The sequence below is a fragment of the Notechis scutatus genome, chromosome 3, assembly GCF_049901735.1.
Source record: "Notechis scutatus isolate UNSWTSFEM ecotype Mainland chromosome 3, rNotScu1.2, whole genome shotgun sequence".
NCBI lineage: Eukaryota > Metazoa > Chordata > Lepidosauria > Squamata > Elapidae > Notechis > Notechis scutatus.
Genome location: NC_142011.1, coordinates 157,666,807 through 157,686,876, shown reverse-complemented (window position 1 = coordinate 157,686,876; position 20,070 = coordinate 157,666,807). Strand labels below are relative to the sequence as shown.

Here is a 20,070-nt window from a genome sequence, read left to right as displayed (position 1 = left end):
GATACGAGGAACTTCCTGTGAATCACATCCTACTGCCCTAGAAACGCCCACCCGCGCCCATGATTCGCGAGCTACGTGAGGAACCAGCCTGAGCGCAATGTCCTAAAATTAGGTGTCAGCAAGAGCGCTGGGCGCGGAGAGGGGCGGTTTCTCCTCGAGACGGGCGGCAAGCATGGCCAGTCGGCTGAGAAAGGCGGGCTCTGTGTCAGTGGAGCCTCTCCCGCCTTCCTCTGTACCGGCGACCGAGGCGGCTGAAGAGGGCAGTCAGGGCTAGTGGTTTCGGCGGCGGCGCAGGAAGAGCGGCTGTGGGGAGGGGAAGGCTTCTGCAAGTGGGGAGGAGACGCTCCGCGGGGCTGTGAAGTAAACATTCCCCCCTCCTTAGCCCGAGTGAGGGAAGCCCCCTCAAGCGCCGGAGAAAGTTCAAGGACTTGCTGCACTGACGCCCCCTCCCCGCTTTTCCTATTTCCGCGGAGACCCTCGCAAACGTGGGAGGAGGCGGGGGAATCCTGGGCGCGGAGAAGGAGAAGGAGCGGCGGTAATCATGAACCCCAGCAGGCAGCGAGGATTAGGCAAAGCGGCCGCCGGCGGAGACGACCCCTGGAAAGAGTGCCAGGAGGCGGCGGTGCAGCTCGCGCTCCAGGCGGGACAGGTGAGCGGAAGCTGCTTCGTGGGGGGGCGGGGGGGGAGAGGGTGGCTGTCGCATAAGGGGCTTCGGGGTCAGGCCACACGTGGGGAGCAAGCATATCAAACTTTCTTTGCTCTCTTCTCTTCCTCCCCCTCCATCTCCATTTTGGGGCATCGGTAAACGAAGCAGGCTACCCCCCCCCCCCCGCACTTGTAAGATTTACGTCGAGATTTCTTGCTCAGCTGCAGCTGGGTGCAGATCTTGGGAACCTACCAGTACACAAGCCAGCCTTCACCAACATGGATCCCTTCAAATGCACTGAGCTCGTTTTTCAGAGAATTGTATTTGAAGGGGATCAGGTTGGAGAAAAGAAGTACATGGGTGCACTTTGTGGTAATTCAAATATGCTGATTTGGGTGCAAATCCGTCCAGTTCATTGTGTTTCAGTTACTCCTAAATAAGTGCAGAAATCCACAATCTACATGTTCCTTTAGTTTAGGATAAGATGTAAAAGAATCTGGTGATTGTATATCATGAGAAAAGAAGCACTTTTGCTCTAATAAACTTGGGTGTCGGCATATATTTTATCATTTTGGTGTCATCCTGGTTTGGTACAGATACTCATTTTCATTGGATGATTGAAACTTAGGAAATGCAGCTACCCAAGTAAAGTAAATCACAGAAAGTGAAACCAGCGTATTTAAATTCACCTTTACACAATATTATTTGAAGGGTTAACATATGTTATCTCTATGGATCTATCTTCATGAAGTTTCAGACTGTTCACTGACACACATTTAATTTAATAAATATTAACTAACAGTACTGCATGTACTGCAATGAATAACAACACTGGGTAGTCTTATCAATCCTTGAGTGTTAATATTAACACTCTTCTAGGAGATAGGATGGTGAATTTCTCTGCTTTTCTCATGACAATTCTGTAAAATAAGCTCTCAGTTCAGTATTATCCAGTGAGTTTCCCTGGTTGAAGATGAACCTGAACCTTGATATTTCAGGTTTCAATTGCTTTTAAAACTGAGCTCTTCACATTGAATGTCAAGAGCTGTTAATTATGCCTTAAAAAGGAAAAATAAGGATCACTGAGAAATTCTGTGCCACAAATAAGTACCAGTAACAATCATTGGATAATAAATTTTTACAAGTGTTTTCTTCCTATATCAGATTTTTATACTGGCATGCTAAGAGGACATAGTATTTCTATTCTCCCAAGTAAGAATGAGCACAACATTTTTTATTTTAGTTTTTCTTCAGTTTAAACTGTCCAGTAAACATTAACCTCTTAGGAGAGGAAAAATCAACCAATCATTTTGTTAATTACATAGCGATAGCATCTACTGCAAAAGAGAGGGGGCCTATAAAGTGGAGTACAATATTATATTTATACCCTTGCATCCATACCCTTGCTCTGTATACAATCCATATTTAATCTTGCAAGTAGTTAGCTATTTTTTGGGTTGGGTTAGCCAACACCAACACAGTGTTGTTTTTATCTGTTAAGTGCACTCTTCCCTTTCTATTTCTTTTATTCCTTTCAAACAAATTGTGTTCTTCTACTGCTCTGTTTCAGGAATACAGTCATCGTACCATGTCTCCATTATACTTAATAAACATATTTTACTGTACAGGTGATAAAGTCATCATACCAGTTCTCTGTTATGTTTATTATAGTCATATATGCCTTTTTATGCTGAGAGCCCAAACTTGTCTTATTTTCCACGCTCTTAGCATTAATGTATAGACAATAATGACCATGACGTTTATTCCTCATTCTGTTTTCTTTTAATGATTTAAAAGCCCCATTTCAGCAACATTGCTTCTTCTTACAATGTACAAGCCTTTATGTGAGAGGCCCTTCAGGATTTTTGTTTCCATCTATCATCCTTTAGTGAAACACAATTTTACTAGTCCTAGTGAAATGTGACCCATCTTCTTCCAACAATCTCGCACCTAGATGATTCAGACAAGGGTCCTAGAAATAAAATGCCCCTGATTCACTGATTTACAACATTCTTTCCCCTTTTCATGAACTAAAAGGCTGGATATCACTGAGCCTGGGGATCTTGGCTTCTTTCCAAGATTTTCAAAATCGTCATGCAATATACCCTGTTTCTCCAACAATACGGCCTCCCCCAATAGGAAGTCCCAGCATGTTTTATAGGCATGAAATGAAATTAAGCCCCTCCCCCCAAATTAAGGCCTATATTAAAACATGAGAAATGGGGGAAATGGTGGGAGGGCTTGCCGTTAGGAAGTACTTTTGTTGCACACCTGGATATGGTGCTGCCTGCGTTGACCCGATACAAAGTGCCCCACCAGCGCCGAGGTCAACATCCAAGCTGTCGCCACCCGCCTGCCCAAAGATGCAAGGGGGGAATTAAGTCACCCCAAAAGATGACCTAGCCATTTTTTCGGGGCTCAAAAAAAAATAAGACCCGGCCTTATTATATGAGAAACACGGTAGTTGTAGCTGTTTTTTTGCAGAATACTTTGTACTCACATGTATTAGCAAGAAAAGATAATTATCAGTGGATTTGATAAATCTTGTTTTGTCATGTCTTTGATCTTTGGGCCTGTTAGATGAAACACTTCATGAGCCAAAGAGTCTGGTCAGTATCATTTTTTTTTAGTTTCTCAAAGTGGTGAGTTGCCAACTACTGCAACTCCTTTTTTGTTACTTTATAGGGCAAAGTTTACATGCTATTAATAGTATATGCTTAGAGTAGTTGCTTATGGCTTAGTTGCTTAAGGTACATTGCTATCTTTTTCTAGCAATAGTAGGGAGGAAAGGAAATGTGGTTTGCATATCCTGTATATTTCTGACAAGTTCTTTTACCTCTTGAAACACAATAACAATAAAAATGATTTTTAATTGTGATGATGACTGTCTATGAACTGGATTTTACTTGTGGCCTTCCAAATAGCAGTTGGATAACCTGAATATTCTATTTCGCACGTGTTCCTGTATGCCCTATTGAGTTTATTAATGTGTTCCTAAAAAGAGGCCAGCTTTTTCAGCCCAGGAACTTTTTTGCTGATTAATGCCAAATTTATACAGGATAAAATCATATGTCTCCACAATTTGGTTATGGATGAGCATACAAACCTGATATGCTCACCTGGCATATATTTACAGTATTGGGATCTGCATTGTGATATTGGCCTCTCGGAAATCTTCTCCGTCATGTCCAGGTCCTGCATTAGCAAGTGATCAATAGTAGGTGATTTTGGGTAGAAATGATTGTCTGGAATTAATAGTGACCAGAGGGTCTGGTCTGGAAGTGACAAGTTGTGCATGCCTATTTGTGATTTTGGACAACAGGGCAAATTAGAAACTTTTCTTGTGTACTGTATACCTTGCTGCACAGCAGAGTGTTTTTGTGATCTCTTGGAGCTTATTGGAGAGCAAGAGGTAGAAAGCTCATCGCTTTTCATTTGGAAAACTTCTGCCTCCGAGGGAAGATTCCATGAGACTTCATGACAACTCCAGGCAGTTTTGGTGCCATACTAGATACAGTGTTCATCTACAAGCAGTTGACATATCATCTGATAATGGAAGATAAAGATTAAATCTTTGCTGTAGTTAGCTTGATCCCTGTTTGTTATAAATCTCTTCATTGCCAAGATGCTCTGCAGGATGGTAGGACCTACAGTGTTTGGCAGTCTGGTCCAGAGCCTAATGAATCTAAATGGATTCCAGAGAGCACTTAGGGATATCCTCAGTAAGCTGGTAGGTGGTTCTTTTGAGTGCCTGAGCAATTTTTGGAATATTGAAGTAACCAGAACACTTAATGAAATAACCTCCAACCAGTCGCTAATTCCATATTTTATGTATGAAATCCTGCCCATCCTGGATTATTCCTGTGTGCTAGTTCTGAGGGATGAGGTGGCAGAAAGACACACCTAGAGTAGTAGTGGACAAAAACCAAGAGCAGATTAGACTAGATACAAGTAATTGTTCATATTTGGGGTTACACTGTATGAGTAAGTATGGCAAAATAATGCTTCTTATTGCAATTACAGATTGTGCCTCTGCAGCCCTTGTGTGGGTGCTTGCATTCTTTTGAGGGGCACAAAGCAGAATGCTCTCTTCGAAAGCCATGTGAGATTCTGGGGGGGGTTCATATATAAAATTGCTTAAATTTTCTGCAGCCTGGACTTTGCACAGGATGGTCATGATTGGATTAGCTCTTTGAGGGTAACTGAGATTCACTTCAGCTTCTAATTCTGAACAGGATAATTTGTGGAAAATGCTCTACCACATGGTTGTCCAATATTTTGACTTACCTGGGCTACATTGAGTTTAGAGGAATTGTCTTGGGCCACATATAAAATATATAATCTATTGTATATAAATAACAAACTTAGAAGTGATCTAGGCTTTTGTTTCCTTATCCTTCTGTGAATTTAACAACTACATGAATCTTCTGGAAAAAGTAATCCATTGGTACAGGATGCAGGATCACCAGAGGGCTAATTATATCAAATTATACACATAACGTTGGTTGGGCTGAGGATGCAGGTCCTGACTCCTTGTTTGGAGGCTGTTAGAATTTGGACAGGGGGAAAAAAACAAACCAAGAATGAATCACTGTAAGACAAACATGCTAGTTGTCCAGAAACCATTAATGATTAGTATACCCCAGTAATGACTCAAGATAGGGAGGCACTCAATCTAAAGGAGCCGTTCAGTGACTTGGGGCCTCCTACACTCACAGTTATAGCTGTATAAGCAAGAAGAGGAGGAGGGTTACTTAGATTTGGCTGGTACATCAATTATGGACTTACCTGGAGTATGATGCCCTGGCAATGATCATTTATGCCTTCATCACTTCTTAGGTAGAGCATTACAATGGGTTTTCAAGTGCTTGTCTTAGAAAGCTACCCCAACTGTAGTTGATACAGAATGCAAACGCCTGTCTCCAAGTGGATGAGAGCTTCTAGTAATCTTCTAGTAGTTTTCTAAATACAATTCAAGGTGCTGTTTTTAATCTGTAAATGCTTGTATTGCATCGTTTCAAGACCAGCCACAGGACCACCTATTTAAGGTAGTACCGACTTTATTCATCTTGATGGGGAATATTGAGAATTTCCCCTTCACGTGTGAGTTTAAAGGAGGGGATAGACAAGAGTATGATGCTTCTTTGAGTGTGTTCCAGTGTTAGCTCAGGAGTTCCCAACCATAACTTCCCTGACCGCCTTTAAGACTATCCTATTTCACAGTTCTCTAAATCTCAAATTGGGACTGGGTGAATTTTGAAACCATATTTATGCTTTTTATGTAGCTTTGTAAATGGCCATGAATCCAGAATGTCATAACTAAATATGCCTTGTTTGAAATCCATGGGAATGTGTCAAGTAAATATATGTAAGTTCACAGGATTTCTTTTAAATAAGGATTTAAAATAAAGATTACAGCCCAAGCACTTATTTTACATTCCTGTGAAATAACAGATGCTTTCAGTCATGCTTAGCTTCTCCTTGCTCTTTTAAAGACATTCCTTTTTCCTTGAGTTTACTTTAAAAATATTTCTACTTACATGCCTTTAGAACAGAATTTATAATGGAAGTCAGTTCTGGATATTCTACTATGGTCATTTTAGCCTGAATTAATGCTCTACTCCAAAAGAAAGTGCAAAGGATTAAAAGATAACATTTGGCAGTATAAAGAGAATCAAAAAATGAAGAAATTATAGGGCTTGTATTTTTGTATCATGTATGTTTTATTTGGCCCATTTTTCTAGGCCTCTAGAAAATTGTCTATATAAAAGCTTTAGCAGAAACCAAAATTATTCTTATAGTAACAATGTTCACGGTACAGACTGTATAAAATTACAGAATGTCACTTATACACTCATTAAGGACCAAGTTCTGGACTCAGTTCAATCTTAATTTAACCCATTTAACTTATTTTAACTCAATTTAAATAAGTCCAAAGCAGTCCATTTTATGTAGTTGTGATAGTATGCAAAATATTTACTTCTGATTTTGTTAAAAATAATGTGCGATTGAAACACTAATATAGCAGTTACTGAATTCACAATATGTACATTTATACAGTGATGAAGTGTTAATTGTGAGGCAAAAATGTGGCATCTAAATAGCAGCCATTAATGAAGAAAATTTAACAGAAAAATAAGGTAGTTATGTTAATCAACACCAGAATCTTCTTGAATAAAATACTGTACTTTACACATGGTATCATTTTAGAAGTTACTGTGGGCATTTTATCACTTATTTCTATTGAGAACTTAATGCAGTTTTTAAGAAATAATGGGAAAAATCTGTAAAACAGTATGTAATATTTTCTTTCTAGATTATTAGAAAAGCTCTTACTGAGGAAAAGCAAGTCTCTACCAAAACATCTGCAGTAGATCTTGTAACTGAAACTGATCACTTGGTGGAAAATTTAATTGTTTCTGCATTGAAAGAAAAGTTTCCCTCTCACAGGTAGGTCTGGCCATGGCATTATCGTACTGCTGATGTTTTAAATGAATGAAAATCATAATTACGTGAACAGATGTGCTTCATAAGTAATATATTTGAATGAAACAAGCATATTTCACATGCAGGAACATTTTCTGGAGAGTATAAATTGGCAATAGCCACCTATCAAATATAGCTCTGGATGTGTTATGTTGTCACATAAATGTTCTGGTACTTAAACACCCTGAGCCCCAGTAGAATTGGATTTCATGTGCTCTCTGAACCTGGATCATAACTTGTGGTTAAGGTGGTTTGTACAAATGGTTTGTTTTGTTTTGTTTTAGTACTTTTAAGCTGCTTTAGTTATATGAGCAAGTTTGCTAATTTTAGCCAGGATTCTAATCCATGTGATTAATTTTGCTTCAAATTTTCAAACATAAATTAAGAAGCAAGAATGAAATGCTTGATAAATGTGGCTCTTCCAACAGCTATATCTCTACTACTCTTAGCTCTGCTTTCATCTGAGCATGCTGGTTGGAGAATTCTGGGAGTGGAAGTCCACACATCTTAAAGTTGCCAAATTTGAAAAATATTGCCATAGATCAGGAGTGTCAAACTCGCAGCCTGCAGGCCGGATGCATCACATGATGGCCACATCCACACCTGGTTTAGTAAAGGGAGAAAAAGTCACGATCTATCACATGACAATGCCGTGATGACGTGAGTTTGATACCCCTGCTATAGATGAAACAATTCTCCAGGATATGGTAGAAGATTTGCAAAGCTACATGTAGAAATGATTTTCAAGCTACCATACTTGCCAGCAATTGACTTTTTCTGCTACAAACATCTATTGAGTGTACCAGTATGCTAGGAAATTCGTAGAGACCAAATTCATTGTCCATGCATCAGATGAAAGCAAAGCCAGGAGTAGTGGAGATAAACAGTTGGAAGAGTTACATTTTCCAACAGTTTCATTTTGCCTTTTTAAGTTTGAAAATTTAAAGGAGAGTTATTAACAGGGTTAGAATTCCACACACGTTAAAGTTGTGAAGTTTGAAACACACTGATCTATATTTATAGTAACTAACTTTATAAATATGTGCTCAATAAATACACAGAACATCATTTTAAAGTCACTTGGTACAAATTCTCCACTGCATGAGCTTAATAGGTAAAGGGGGGACTTGCTGTATTTCTTTGGTCTTAGTCCTTGCATGATGCTTAAAATATAAATATAATAGATGTATATGGTTAACCTTACAACACTATTTGAGAACATTTAGAGGAAATAATGCAAGAATACTATTTTCCAAAGCATAACAAATTTCATAATGCTTTTCATACACTTCCAGAATATAATAAAAGTATATCTCTTTATAAGAATATTCACTGATTTTAGTTTGAACTAGGGGCGCAGAGACATTTTCAGACTATTCTAAAATGGATGTATGCCAATCTCAGTTGTGGCGTTCTTGTTTTATTTTTTTGTCTTTTTTGTTGTAAATCCAGATTTAAGGTTTCCTTTAAGGTTCCAGTTCTAAATGATTACAGTCTAGACTTTTTTTGGCAATTATTCAGGTTTTGTTTTTGTTTTTTTAATTATTGTTTACAACGGGTGGGCTGGGACTACAATCTTATAAATTTCTGAAGAGCTGCAAGAAGCTGCTTTCTATTCCTAACCTGAAAGCCTCCTCTCCCTCCAGCATATTCTTTGAGAGGAAATAAAAGCTGATTTTGCTTTAATTTGTAAAAATAAATGAACTGTACATTGTTCAAAGAAAAAGCCTGTGATTCATAGACCCTGGAAATGTTCTTCCAGCTGTCAACCAAAGGAAGAATGTTGCAGAGTAAGATGAAGAAGCAATCACTGCATTTTTGCATGAAACATGTAGATTTGTCATTCATTAAGATCTTGGCATGTGTATAAGAACTTTTAGTCTCTAAAGCCTTCTTGAGATCATTTGGTTACAATGTTTTAAATTTCTTTCATTTAAATATATATGTAACAGAGAAAGTTTTAATGCCAATTCCTAGTATGCTGTTCAGGTTGGAACCTATTTTATTTAACAGTACATCGGCAACTGCTTCAAATGCACCTTTAATTCAAAGTTTTTTAATTTGAGTCTTGTCTATATCAATGTTAGGTTTATTGCAGAAGAAGCTACTGCTGCTGGTTCAAAGTGCATACTCAATGACAGTCCAACCTGGATTATTGATCCTATTGATGGCACCTGCAATTTCGTACATAGGTAAAGATAAGGTGAAAACCTTGCATCAAACAACACAAGCCAGATTGTCAAGCATCTTTAAATGCCTGAAGTATCAGTGGAATTTCTGTGTGTGTTGAATCCCTTCTAGCTTCACAAAGTGTGATAAAATGTAGAAGGAGATTGAGTCCCAGGAGGAAAGGGCTACATTCCGGAGAAGCAAGAGGCAACTACTGTATACATGGGGGAAAGAGGCTGAAGACAGCCACTCCATAATAGCTATAGAGTATATTGTGCACGCAAACAGTAAAATGCTCAGTCTGGCAAGATTTTGTCTGCAGGTGGGAAACAATAAAGAACTCACTTTAGAAAAGAATCACTATGTATTATTCTTGGGCCTGACATGGAGCTTATAACTCATCTTATGCATATTTTGCACCAAGCAAATTTCTGCACAGGATTACATCAAATTTACTTGTAAAGTCTATGCATATTAAAAAATATTGTAATAGGGTTTAATATTTATACTACTTTAATATTTAATACGTTAATATTTAATACTTTAATATTTATACTACTACTGAACAACAAAAATCATATTTGAACTCTAACATTTATTTTAGAAAAGCAGCTGCCGTTCTCTCTTAGTCTATTCCTGGTGCAAAAATGTCCTATGAAGGCAGCAGGGAATACGAACAGCAGCTAATTGGTTGCATAGATTCCTAAGATTTAAAGAATGGAGAATCAGATAATTAATCATTGGAAAAGTCACAAAACTGTCTTTAGGATCAGGATGCAAATCAGTTTTCCGACAATTAAAATTATATAAAAAATTAGAATTTAATATCTAAATACAAAAAAGTAAGATTTCTTGCCTGAGAACCAATGAACAAATACTATCGCAGTGTTGATATGGTAAAAGTCATTGTTCAGAAAATTTATTAACAAATATAATGTATTTATTTACACAGGTTTCCAACTGTAGCTGTTAGCATTGGATTTGCTGTCAAGCAAGAGGTATAAAATAATGTTCTGTAAGTTGGATAGGCTTTAGTGGCAGCTGTTAAAAAAACGGGGGAAACCAGATTTAGTAAATACACCTGAATAATTCTTAGGCAACACTTTTCCAATTTATCTTGTGATAGTTGTGGAAATATATATTTCAATGCATAAACTTACTTATCATATTCAAACCATTTTGATGCTTTTACATAAAAATTATAAATGATTTTTCTCTTAACTAAGACTGTTTTGGATATCTGTTCTAGCCATACAGAACACTGTGTTGCAAAAAACAGTTACAGAAGCACCCCTTAACCTAAACCTTTTTCCTTACATTAAATTGCAATCAGTGGGCTATACTTACAAAGTATACGCATTTAGGAAAGGGCATAGTATTTAAGCAAATGACCAATCAATCAATCAAATTGGTTGATTGCTATCATAGACCAGCAGTGCTGTCTATCCATCAAATCACAGGATTAATAGTTCTCTGTGTTCTCTATCTTCTCATGTTATTGTAGAGCAGGGGTGTAAACTCAATTTCATTGAGGGCCGCATCAGGGTTGTGTTTGACCTTGGGGGAGGCGTGGCCAGGGGACATGGTCAGCTCCACATTACACATGTTGGGGGTGCCTGTGATAGCCTGAGCACTGTCAGAAAAATCGCACTCCCAAGCTCCATGTTTACCTGTGGCAGCCTCCTGCAACCCTCTGCCAGCAAAAATGGAGCTCGGGAGGGTAGCCCTCCCGAGCTCCATTTTCACTGACAGAGACACTGCGGCCCTGTCTTTGACTGTTTCCAGGGTGGTCCCACGAGCCAGGTTTGGCCCCCCCTTGAGTTTGACACCCACACTGTAGAGCAGTGGTTGCCAACCAGTGGAACGGGACCACTGGTGGTCCGTGAGAAAATTTTGGTGGTCCACAGAGAAATGTCACCCCCCAAAGCAATTAATCCAGGCTGCATGGGGATACAAGGCTGCTCCATCCACATGGCCCACGGGAACACAAGTCTTGCATCGCTTGCATTGCAAACAACATGAAGTAGTGAGGTGAGGGGGGAAGGGCAGAGGGGGGGAAGCTTGCCCCACTCACCCACATGTCTCACCTGGCCACCGGGCTGCTTCTTTCCGCTTCTTCTGCTTTTGGCTGCACACAAGGAAAGCAGCAAAAGTCTTTCTTTCTCTCCCCCAAACTCCGCCAGAAATGAGTCTTTGGGACCCTGAAAGGCATCCTGCTCCAAGAGGCTGCGTCATTCTGGCGAAGTTTGGGGGAGAGAAAAAAAGACTGCTTGCTGCTTCTGCTGCTTTCCTTGCATGAAGCCAAAAGTCTCTCTCTCTCTCTCCCCCTGAGAACGGAGCTGGAAACGGTATCCTGCGATCCAAAATAAAGAATAATCAATCGATAGGAAAACGGGGAGGGGAATTTTCCTGCAGACTTTTTTGGGGGATTTTCCCAGGGTCTCTGGTCCGTGGGATTTAAAATTTTTGAGTTTGGTGGTCCCTGAAGTCCAAAAGGTTGGTGACCCCTGCTGTAGAGTATTTGTCTGGATTTCTATAAACAATGTTGGTAGGATGTATATGGTTTTTATACCCTTCCTTTAGAACAGGTGATCTATTGAACTGGGTTTCCCTACAAAAAAATAACAAGAGCTCTTTCTCCTTACTTCAATTTAACAATTTTGCTTGGCTGACATCCACTTTAACTGCTAGACAATGATGAAAGCCATAAAAATGTTGCGGTAGCAAAAATGTTGCATCATGCAAACTTTGGAAGCATAATTACCTTTCATGTTATTTCTGTAAACTGATAATTGCTTTGGGGTAAATTACATATGATCTGTCTTGATAGAACATGATAGGCACATCTGATAAGTGTTTATGCTTGCAGTGAGTATTCTGCAGAAGACGCTTCTTGTATTTCTCATTTAGTAACTGTGGTGTAAAAATTAGCCATTATATAAGGGGATGGTATTTTTAATTTCCTGTAGCTTTTATCATAAGGAATATTTGGGGTAATCAAAATAGTGTAAACTGCAATCTTATGCAGTTAAAAGAGATTTGTTTATAATGATATAATGCAAATTGCATTCATGTTCCTTTTCTTTTCTTAAAACCTAAAGCTTGAATTTGGTGTAATTTATCACTGCATTGAAGAACGATTATACACTGGTAGAAGAGGTCAAGGGTCATATTGTAATGGCAAAAGGCTTCAGGTGTCAAAAGTGACAGGTTGGTTTAGATTTTGTAAACACTATAAAATTTATGTATATAGATGTATAATATTATAGAGTTGTCACTAATTGTAGATAAAATAAATGATTTAGGTTAATAATATTTTTGCTGCATCACTATAAATTCAGCTCCCCTGAAATTAAATTCTGTTTAATCCTATTGCTGGCTGTCTGGGCATCCAGAGTAGATGGAGGGCAAATGACAAATCATGTGTTGTGACCTCATACAGAAACTGCAGCTTATACTTTTGCATCAGGCACTGGGACACAAGTCCATAAGGAGGATTCTCTCTTATTGATCACCATGCATTGTTGTAGTCTCAGTTTGCTATGGATGCCTTCAGTTGGGCCTGTCTTCAGTGGCAGACAAGCGAGCCAAAAGTAGCTCAAATATGACAGAGTGGAAAAGGACTGCCTACAGTTGGATTGAACTGGTTGAAACCCTCCTATCAGATGCTAAAGTTGCCGCAAGGACATTATGAAAAGCAGGCTGTATTGTTCTGGAGATAATAGTATAAAATCACCTTTTAGCAGTTTGCCCTGGCAGTTCAAAGAGTTCAGACAATTTCTTTAATATTTATAATCTCAATTGTCTTATTAATGTAGAACTTTAAGAGCATAATTAACTAATTCATGGTGGTCTTGTAAGGATGAATTAGAAGACATTCTTGTTCTCCCAGGCATTTATGCATTAATTTGTTCTACATTTTGCATTTCACTGGAGTATACACATTTGTAAATAGAGATAGTCCTCAACTTACAACCGTTTATTTAGTAATTGTTCAAAGTTACAACAGCACTGAAAAGAATGACATAAGACCATTTTTCACACAGTTGTTGCAGTATCACATGATCAAAATTCAGATGTTTGGCAAGTGTTTCATATTTATGATGATTGCAGTGTCCCAGGATCATGTGATACCCTTTTGCCACCTTCTTGACAAGCAAAGTCAATTGTGAATCCAGATTTACTTAACAACCATGTTACTAGCTTAACAAATGCAATGATTCACATAATGACTGGCAAGACTGTGGCCACAAGCTCACTTAAATGTTTCACTTAGCAACATAAATTTTGGGCTCAATTGTGGTCGTAACTCGAGGACTACCTGTACATTCACACAAATTGGTTTTGTTTTGTTTGAATTGCTTAAATCACTTTGTAATCTGTCTAGAAGCCTCCTGTTATTGAGTGCAATAATATCTAATATTGTAAATTGTATGTGCATGCTAGTAAAAAATATTTCAAAACTTTCAATACAGTGATTCACCCTAAAAAGTTTTGCATCTATTTCGAGAATAGCACTGGATGTTGTACAAAAGTTTATTAAGCTGTTATGTTGTTTCAAAAATACATACCATTTGCATCTGAGATTCCCACTCTTTTATCATCTTTATTGCAAGATCTAAAATTTTAAATCACATGGCCTTTGAATCTCAGAACTTCAAGTCCAAGTAAAAACCAAGGGTTAGACTTGAGTGGTCAAATACCGGTAACTTTTGGGTTTAGTGTGGATTTTTTGTAATATATAAAGTGATAAAAAATTTATTTTTCAATCAGTTCTAGAATGGCAATGAAAGGTTAGATAGTCCTTGTTTAGCAATCATAACTGGGATTAGCTATGGTTGATAAATCAAACAGTCACTAAGTGAAATTGCAACTGCTTACTATTTTCTTCAGTTTTCCTTTGCTTTACAGATCTGCAAATGTCATAAATGTGGGGATTGGTCATAAAGTTACTTTTTCAATACAATTGTAATTGTGAACAGTTATTAAATGAGGCAGTCACTAACCAAGTACCTGTAATGTTGAGCATTACATTTTTTTTTTTTTTAGTTTTCTTTAGCAGAATTTATTTGGATTTTTGGATAGGAGACCACTATGAAATCCTATGCTATAGATTAGATTATGAAGTTTAAAAAAAACACCTCATAACAAAACAAAACAATGGAAAGCTATTTCCAAATTGCAACCAAGAAAACAATGTAGACATGTCCATTTAATCAGCAGGCATGTGAACTTTGCCTCTAAAAAGTCTACTTGAAAATGATTTGTGCATCCAAAGATGTAGAACTTTATAAAAGAAATTAGAGTAAGCTGTTCATTAATACACATCTATCATTTTTTGCAGATATCACAAAAGCCTTGATTTTAACTGAGATTGGCCCAAAGCGAGACCCTGACACTCTGAAAGTGTTTCTTAGTAACATGGAACGACTGCTAGCTGCACAGGCACATGGGTAATTCTGTTTCCTGTAAAATTAATAATAACAAGAAAATTGTTGATATAATACTTAGGTTAAGTACTGCAGTCAGAAATCCAGTCAACCAAATCAACAGTTTCATCCCTATTGAAATACATATATGGACTGTGCCATCAATAGTGTCCTTCGTATGTCAAGAGAATTCTATTCTAATGCAGTAGCGCCATCACAGCCTTCTTTTTTGCACTGAATTCTTGAATGCCATATGAGCCTCGGTGGTGCAGTGGTTAGAGTGCAGTACTGCAGGCTACTTCTGCTGATTGTCGGCTGCCTGCAATTTGGCAGTTCAAATCCCACCAGGCTCAAGGTTGACTCAGCTTTCCATCCTTCTGAGGTCAGTAAAATGAGGACCCAGATTGTTGGGGGCAATATACTGACTCTGTAAAATGCTTAGAGAGGACTGTAAAAGTACTGTAAAGTGGTATATAAGTCTAAGTGCTATTGGTATTGCTATCACAAAAATAAGCTATGTTAATCTATAAAATACTTTCATCTTCATTGCATTTGGCTCTTTAAGGAAAGTGTTTTCTGTGTAGAATATCATGTTCATACTGGGCATCAAGGATAAAATCTGTAAAACAAGTAAAAACATTGAGTCCAATATTTGGAAATGTATGTCACTGCACAATCACTTGCTTATGAACAAAGCTAAGGTTTAATGTTATTTGCAATTTTTTCAACATTTATTGCAGGGTTCGTGTTATTGGAAGTGCTACTTTGGCACTCTGTCATTTAGCATCTGGGGCTGCAGATGCATATTACCAGTTTGGCTTGCATTGTTGGGATTTGGCAGCAGCTACTGTTATTATCAGGGAGGCAGGTGGAGTTGTGATAGATACATCAGGTAAGCAAATATATTTAAAAAAAGATAAAGTATCAATTGCACATGATACCGCTCCTTCAAATTCAAAAGTGTTTATTTTTTTTGCCACAATCTCATTCTAGACTTTCTTGGAATGCCAATCTTTAGGAAAGAAAGTTCAGAAAAGTGTGAGGCCATATGGCAAGTAGTTGCCTTAAAAATGGGGAAGGAAGGAAGCTAACTTAGGTATGAAAGCCATTCTGTATTTCCAAGGGTTTAATGTACAATTTTAAAAGTTTGCAAATTCTGTGCTTATTGTACAGTTGAAGCCCCTAGGCCTTATTGTATTATTATGATGGGAAATTCATAATAAGGTAGAGAACTAGTATGAATAGAACACGGGTTGGCTCAAAGCAAAACTTCCCACGTGTATTCCACAAGTGTTTTCGGTGATATCAAGATGACTTTAGGTTAGGAAATAGAATGTCTGCCTTACCTTTGAGCCAATCTCTGTTCTATTCATACTAGTTCTCCACCTTTTTCTCCTTCCAGGAGAAAAAAAAAAAGACCAGTCAACATTCAAAAGAAAAATTTGGTATTTCCAAGCACTTGGGATCAATTAAATGAAACAGTTGACAAGAAACTTTACATATCAGAATAAAATTTAGTAATGTTCTTCCTATATATATGTCCCAGTTAAATGCACGTAATGGAATACACAAGAAATAATTTGTGTCTTCATCACAAAAGAACATATTTTTCAATAAAATTTTCTCCTAGGTGGACCTCTAGATCTGATGTCATGTCGAGTAATAGCAGCAGGTACCCAGGAGATGGCTTCATTCATCGCTCAGGAAATACAGACTATTCACTATGGACGTGATGATGAGAATTGACCAGACATCAACTTAAAACAATATGAAATCTGGCCTTTTGGAAAAAATGTACTTCTTTTAAGATGGCTTTTAGAAACTGTTACTTCTTTGTTGTACAGTTTGTAAATCAAACATAAGTTGCATATTAGGAAGGTGAAAGAGGTGTATTTGGGCATCTGCGCGTGGGTGTGCATATGTGTGTGTGTGTGTGTTTGGGACCTTTCCCTCTTTTTAATGAGAATATTTTTCAGTTATGTTTTTTTAATGTTAAAAGCTCTTTGAGGCTATAATAAAAGTGGAGATGTTTTTGGTTTTACATAGAATGAGAAATAAACTTTGTTTCAGATCTCAGGTATTTTTTGTTGTTCCACGGCAAGGAACAAGTAGTGCCTCAAGTGCCCTCATCCAAAAATACTTCAGTAAAATTACTATTTTTTTCTAAATTTAAAGCAGACCTACTGAGCAGCTCTTGAGTTAGATACATTTATTTATATGGTGCACACAAGCATGATAATGATACATATTCTTAGAAATCTATATTATCCTTGGATAAATAAACAGATACTAAAAGAGCTGACTAAGGAATGAAAAAAAAAATCTTTTTGAAACATTCAAATCTTCTTTAGCTTGATTCAAACCCTAGACTATAATAACATGTTTTTAAAAATAACATGTAAGTTTCACTAAAATGCTACTATTCTCAAATTTCTTACTAAGCACATAGGTAGTCTGATACCTAGTGTATAATCAGTGGTAATTATATGAATGGAGTAATATATATTTTGACCTCTGCTGGATATCAAATGTCCAAGTTACATCTCTTGGTGACTTCATAGATCTATCCATGTAGTTTTCTTGATAACAATACAGAAGTTATTTTTGTTGCCTTCTTCCAGGATAGTATGCTGACTCTGTAAACCGCTTAGAGAGGGCTGTAAAGCACTGTGAAGCGGTATATAAGTCTAAGTGCTATTGCTATAGTGTTACATTTGTTTTTGTTTTTTACTTTTCAGTCTAATCTAAAACCCTGAATATTTTCAGGAGTTTTCTTCTGTAATCTTAATTAGGCCCACCTCCACTTAGCTTTCAAACCCAGGCAGGTGCTATTATGTGCTGAGATGGCCATTGTGTATCCTTGAATGATTATTGTGGAGAAAAATAATCTATCAAAGCAAATTCAAAACTATCAGAGAAATTCCTGAAATGCTGAGTTAGTACTCTTTGAAAAGTGCTTTGTAGCTTATCCTGTGTAACAGAACTGAAAAGAAACATCTCACTGTTATACAAAAATTGTGGCTGAACATGTCACAAGAACTACCGTTTCCTTGGATGGAAATGGGCATGACTTGGGCTGAGTTTTCATAAGCAGCATATAAGGTGGCAAAGTTTTAGAACTTTGGTTGACATAATGAAATGTTACATGATAAATGCCTAAGAAACAGAAATTACAATGAAAGGGATCCTACCCTAATCTTTTCACTGAATGCTTGTTTTCTATGCTTGAGTATTATAAATTGTTGTGACAAGTTCCTATGAGCCCCCCGTGGCATTCCAATTAGTACAATTTAGGAATAGTTTACTATTTTCCCTCATTGTCAAAATTAGGCTTTAGATTTATGTGAACTAGAGTTATTGACAACGACTGTATGGATTAAGTGCTGAAACTGATAATCTATGTTCTGTCAAATGCTAGAATATTACATTGGCCATAGTGTACCTTGTTTTCTCAATATCTTTCAGTTCTAAACGCAGTGGAGATAAATAGCATTTATGATACTTCTAAATAAATATCTTTTTATTAATTTAATTTAAACCTGAGCCAGTTATCCCTGTATGTATGAAGCTAAGAATTTGGCCCAGTCTCTTAAATATTGAAGATATATTTTCTGAGAGATTTTAAAAATTAGATAGATTCTCCAGTTTAAAAAAAACATGTATAGTGGATTGGAACCAAATTTAATTCTAAGAATAGACCTATTAGAGCAATAGTACCTCATTTAAATACATGTTTGCAATAAAGAATTTGCACCTGCTAGTTTTTGCAGCTGCTGTAGAATATGTTGATAATTATTAAAGTCACTGAACCACTGAACAAGAAATTCTTCCTCTATTCAACTCTATTACTGAAAATTTGCCTCCCTGGAATTAATCTTTGTATGTGTGCAAAAGTTCATCAAAGATTTCACTGTGTGATGAGAACTTTGTTACCCATTGTTAATTGTGTTACAATAGCAGTTGCCAATGAATCATTTCTTCCCTTCTGTGCCATTAATGTGCTATCTGTATCAATTGTCTCATTTTTCCATATTAAGGAGCTTTATGGTTTGAGTACTTAGGAAATTTGGCATATCTTAAAAAATGAAATTTTGAAGATAATGTATATAATAGAGCATGTATTGTGCAGTTAAACCAGAAGGGCCTAAGAATACAGGTGAAAAACCACTAAAAACAAAAGCCATCAGAGATCATTCTACTTCAGTAAATGTCTGTCAACTTCTTTGGTGACAGATGCCTTTCTTCACTTACCAACTACATAATAATGAAGAAAACATGAGCATTTCCCTTCCATCTCCCCTTATGAACAGAAAATTCCTGCCACTTAATTTCTTTCTGTCTGCAGTCATCAAGATACAATTAAAAATCAGACAAACTTAATAACTGGAACATTAAATGAACTGAAACATGAAGTAATATATTAATAAGAGATTAGGACAGGATCATAAAATATGATAAACTGCTGTCACATAAATGTTTAAAAATGATAGTGCATGCACTTTTATGCACTTTTGATTTTACAATAGCACTTCTATAGCACTTCAGAATGTTCAAAAGCACTTCCTCAATATCACTTGCAAACCTTATACAAAGACATTCCTCCAATATTCCCCTTATGTAACAAAACATAAGTGGATTAATTTAATGAGTAAATTAGTGGCGGGTACAAGATTCAAACAGAATTTGCTCTTAGTAACATAGGACTAAACTGTATGTTATGCTATATCTGAACTTTTGTGTATGTTGCTTGAGTTAAGAAGATGCAAAATGTGATCTGAAGCTACATGCCCATTTTTTCTTTAGTTACAAATGTGATGAGGAAAATACTTTAAATGTGAAAAAAGATAGAATTAGAATTCTTTTATTGGCCAAGTGTGATTGGACACACAAGGTTTTGGACACAAGTCTTGGTGCAAATGCTCTCAGTATACATAAAAGAAAAGATACATTTGTCAAGAGTCAAAAATCATAAGGTACAACACTTAATAATAGTTATAGGGTACAATAATACATGCCTTTGTTGTATCAGTAATTATTGAAGACTAATTCACTAAACTTTATGCATTGCTAGAATATAGGCACCAGATTTAGACTTGACTATGATCCATATTAACTGTCCCATTAATCCCTTTAAAAAGTGATCTTGTAGGTAGCAATCTGAATAGAAATCATGGAAACTAGGTTTTCGTTCCCATTCTGTAAATCAAAAGGAACATACCTGGTTGTGAATTGTTCTTCACGGAAGATAATATTAAAGTCCATAACAATCTGAAGGAGTAATTTGTCTGAAGCAAATTCGGGTGAAAAATATTAATTTACCAATGTACCAGAGATGCATTT

The 20,070-nt window shown here is 37.0% G+C and overlaps 1 protein-coding gene across 1 annotated transcript; it reads left to right on the top strand.

Annotated features, from left to right (window-relative positions):
* Positions 1-68: 68 nt before the first annotated feature.
* Positions 69-16,805, top strand: IMPA2 (inositol monophosphatase 2). The gene is made up of 8 exons (XM_026671945.2): positions 69-649; positions 6,963-7,096; positions 9,220-9,324; positions 10,254-10,299; positions 12,403-12,511; positions 14,646-14,754; positions 15,471-15,622; positions 16,361-16,805. Exons 1-8 carry the CDS (start codon positions 542-544, stop codon positions 16,474-16,476), a joined length of 879 nt encoding a protein of 292 aa, XP_026527730.2. The 5' UTR covers positions 69-541; the 3' UTR covers positions 16,477-16,805.
* The last annotated feature ends 3,265 nt before the right edge of the window (positions 16,806-20,070 follow it).

Bases quoted from the DNA above. Each gene is read 5' to 3' on its own strand.
- IMPA2 (XM_026671945.2), top strand. From the start codon at position 542: ATGAACCCCAGCAGGCAGCGAGGATTAGGCAAAGCGGCCGCCGGCGGA. The intron at 10,300-12,402 runs GTATAAAATAAT...TAAAACCTAAAG, and splicing joins GATTTGCTGTCAAGCAAGAG to CTTGAATTTGGTGTAATTTA. The intron at 12,512-14,645 runs GTTGGTTTAGAT...CATTTTTTGCAG, and splicing joins TCAGGTGTCAAAAGTGACAG to ATATCACAAAAGCCTTGATT.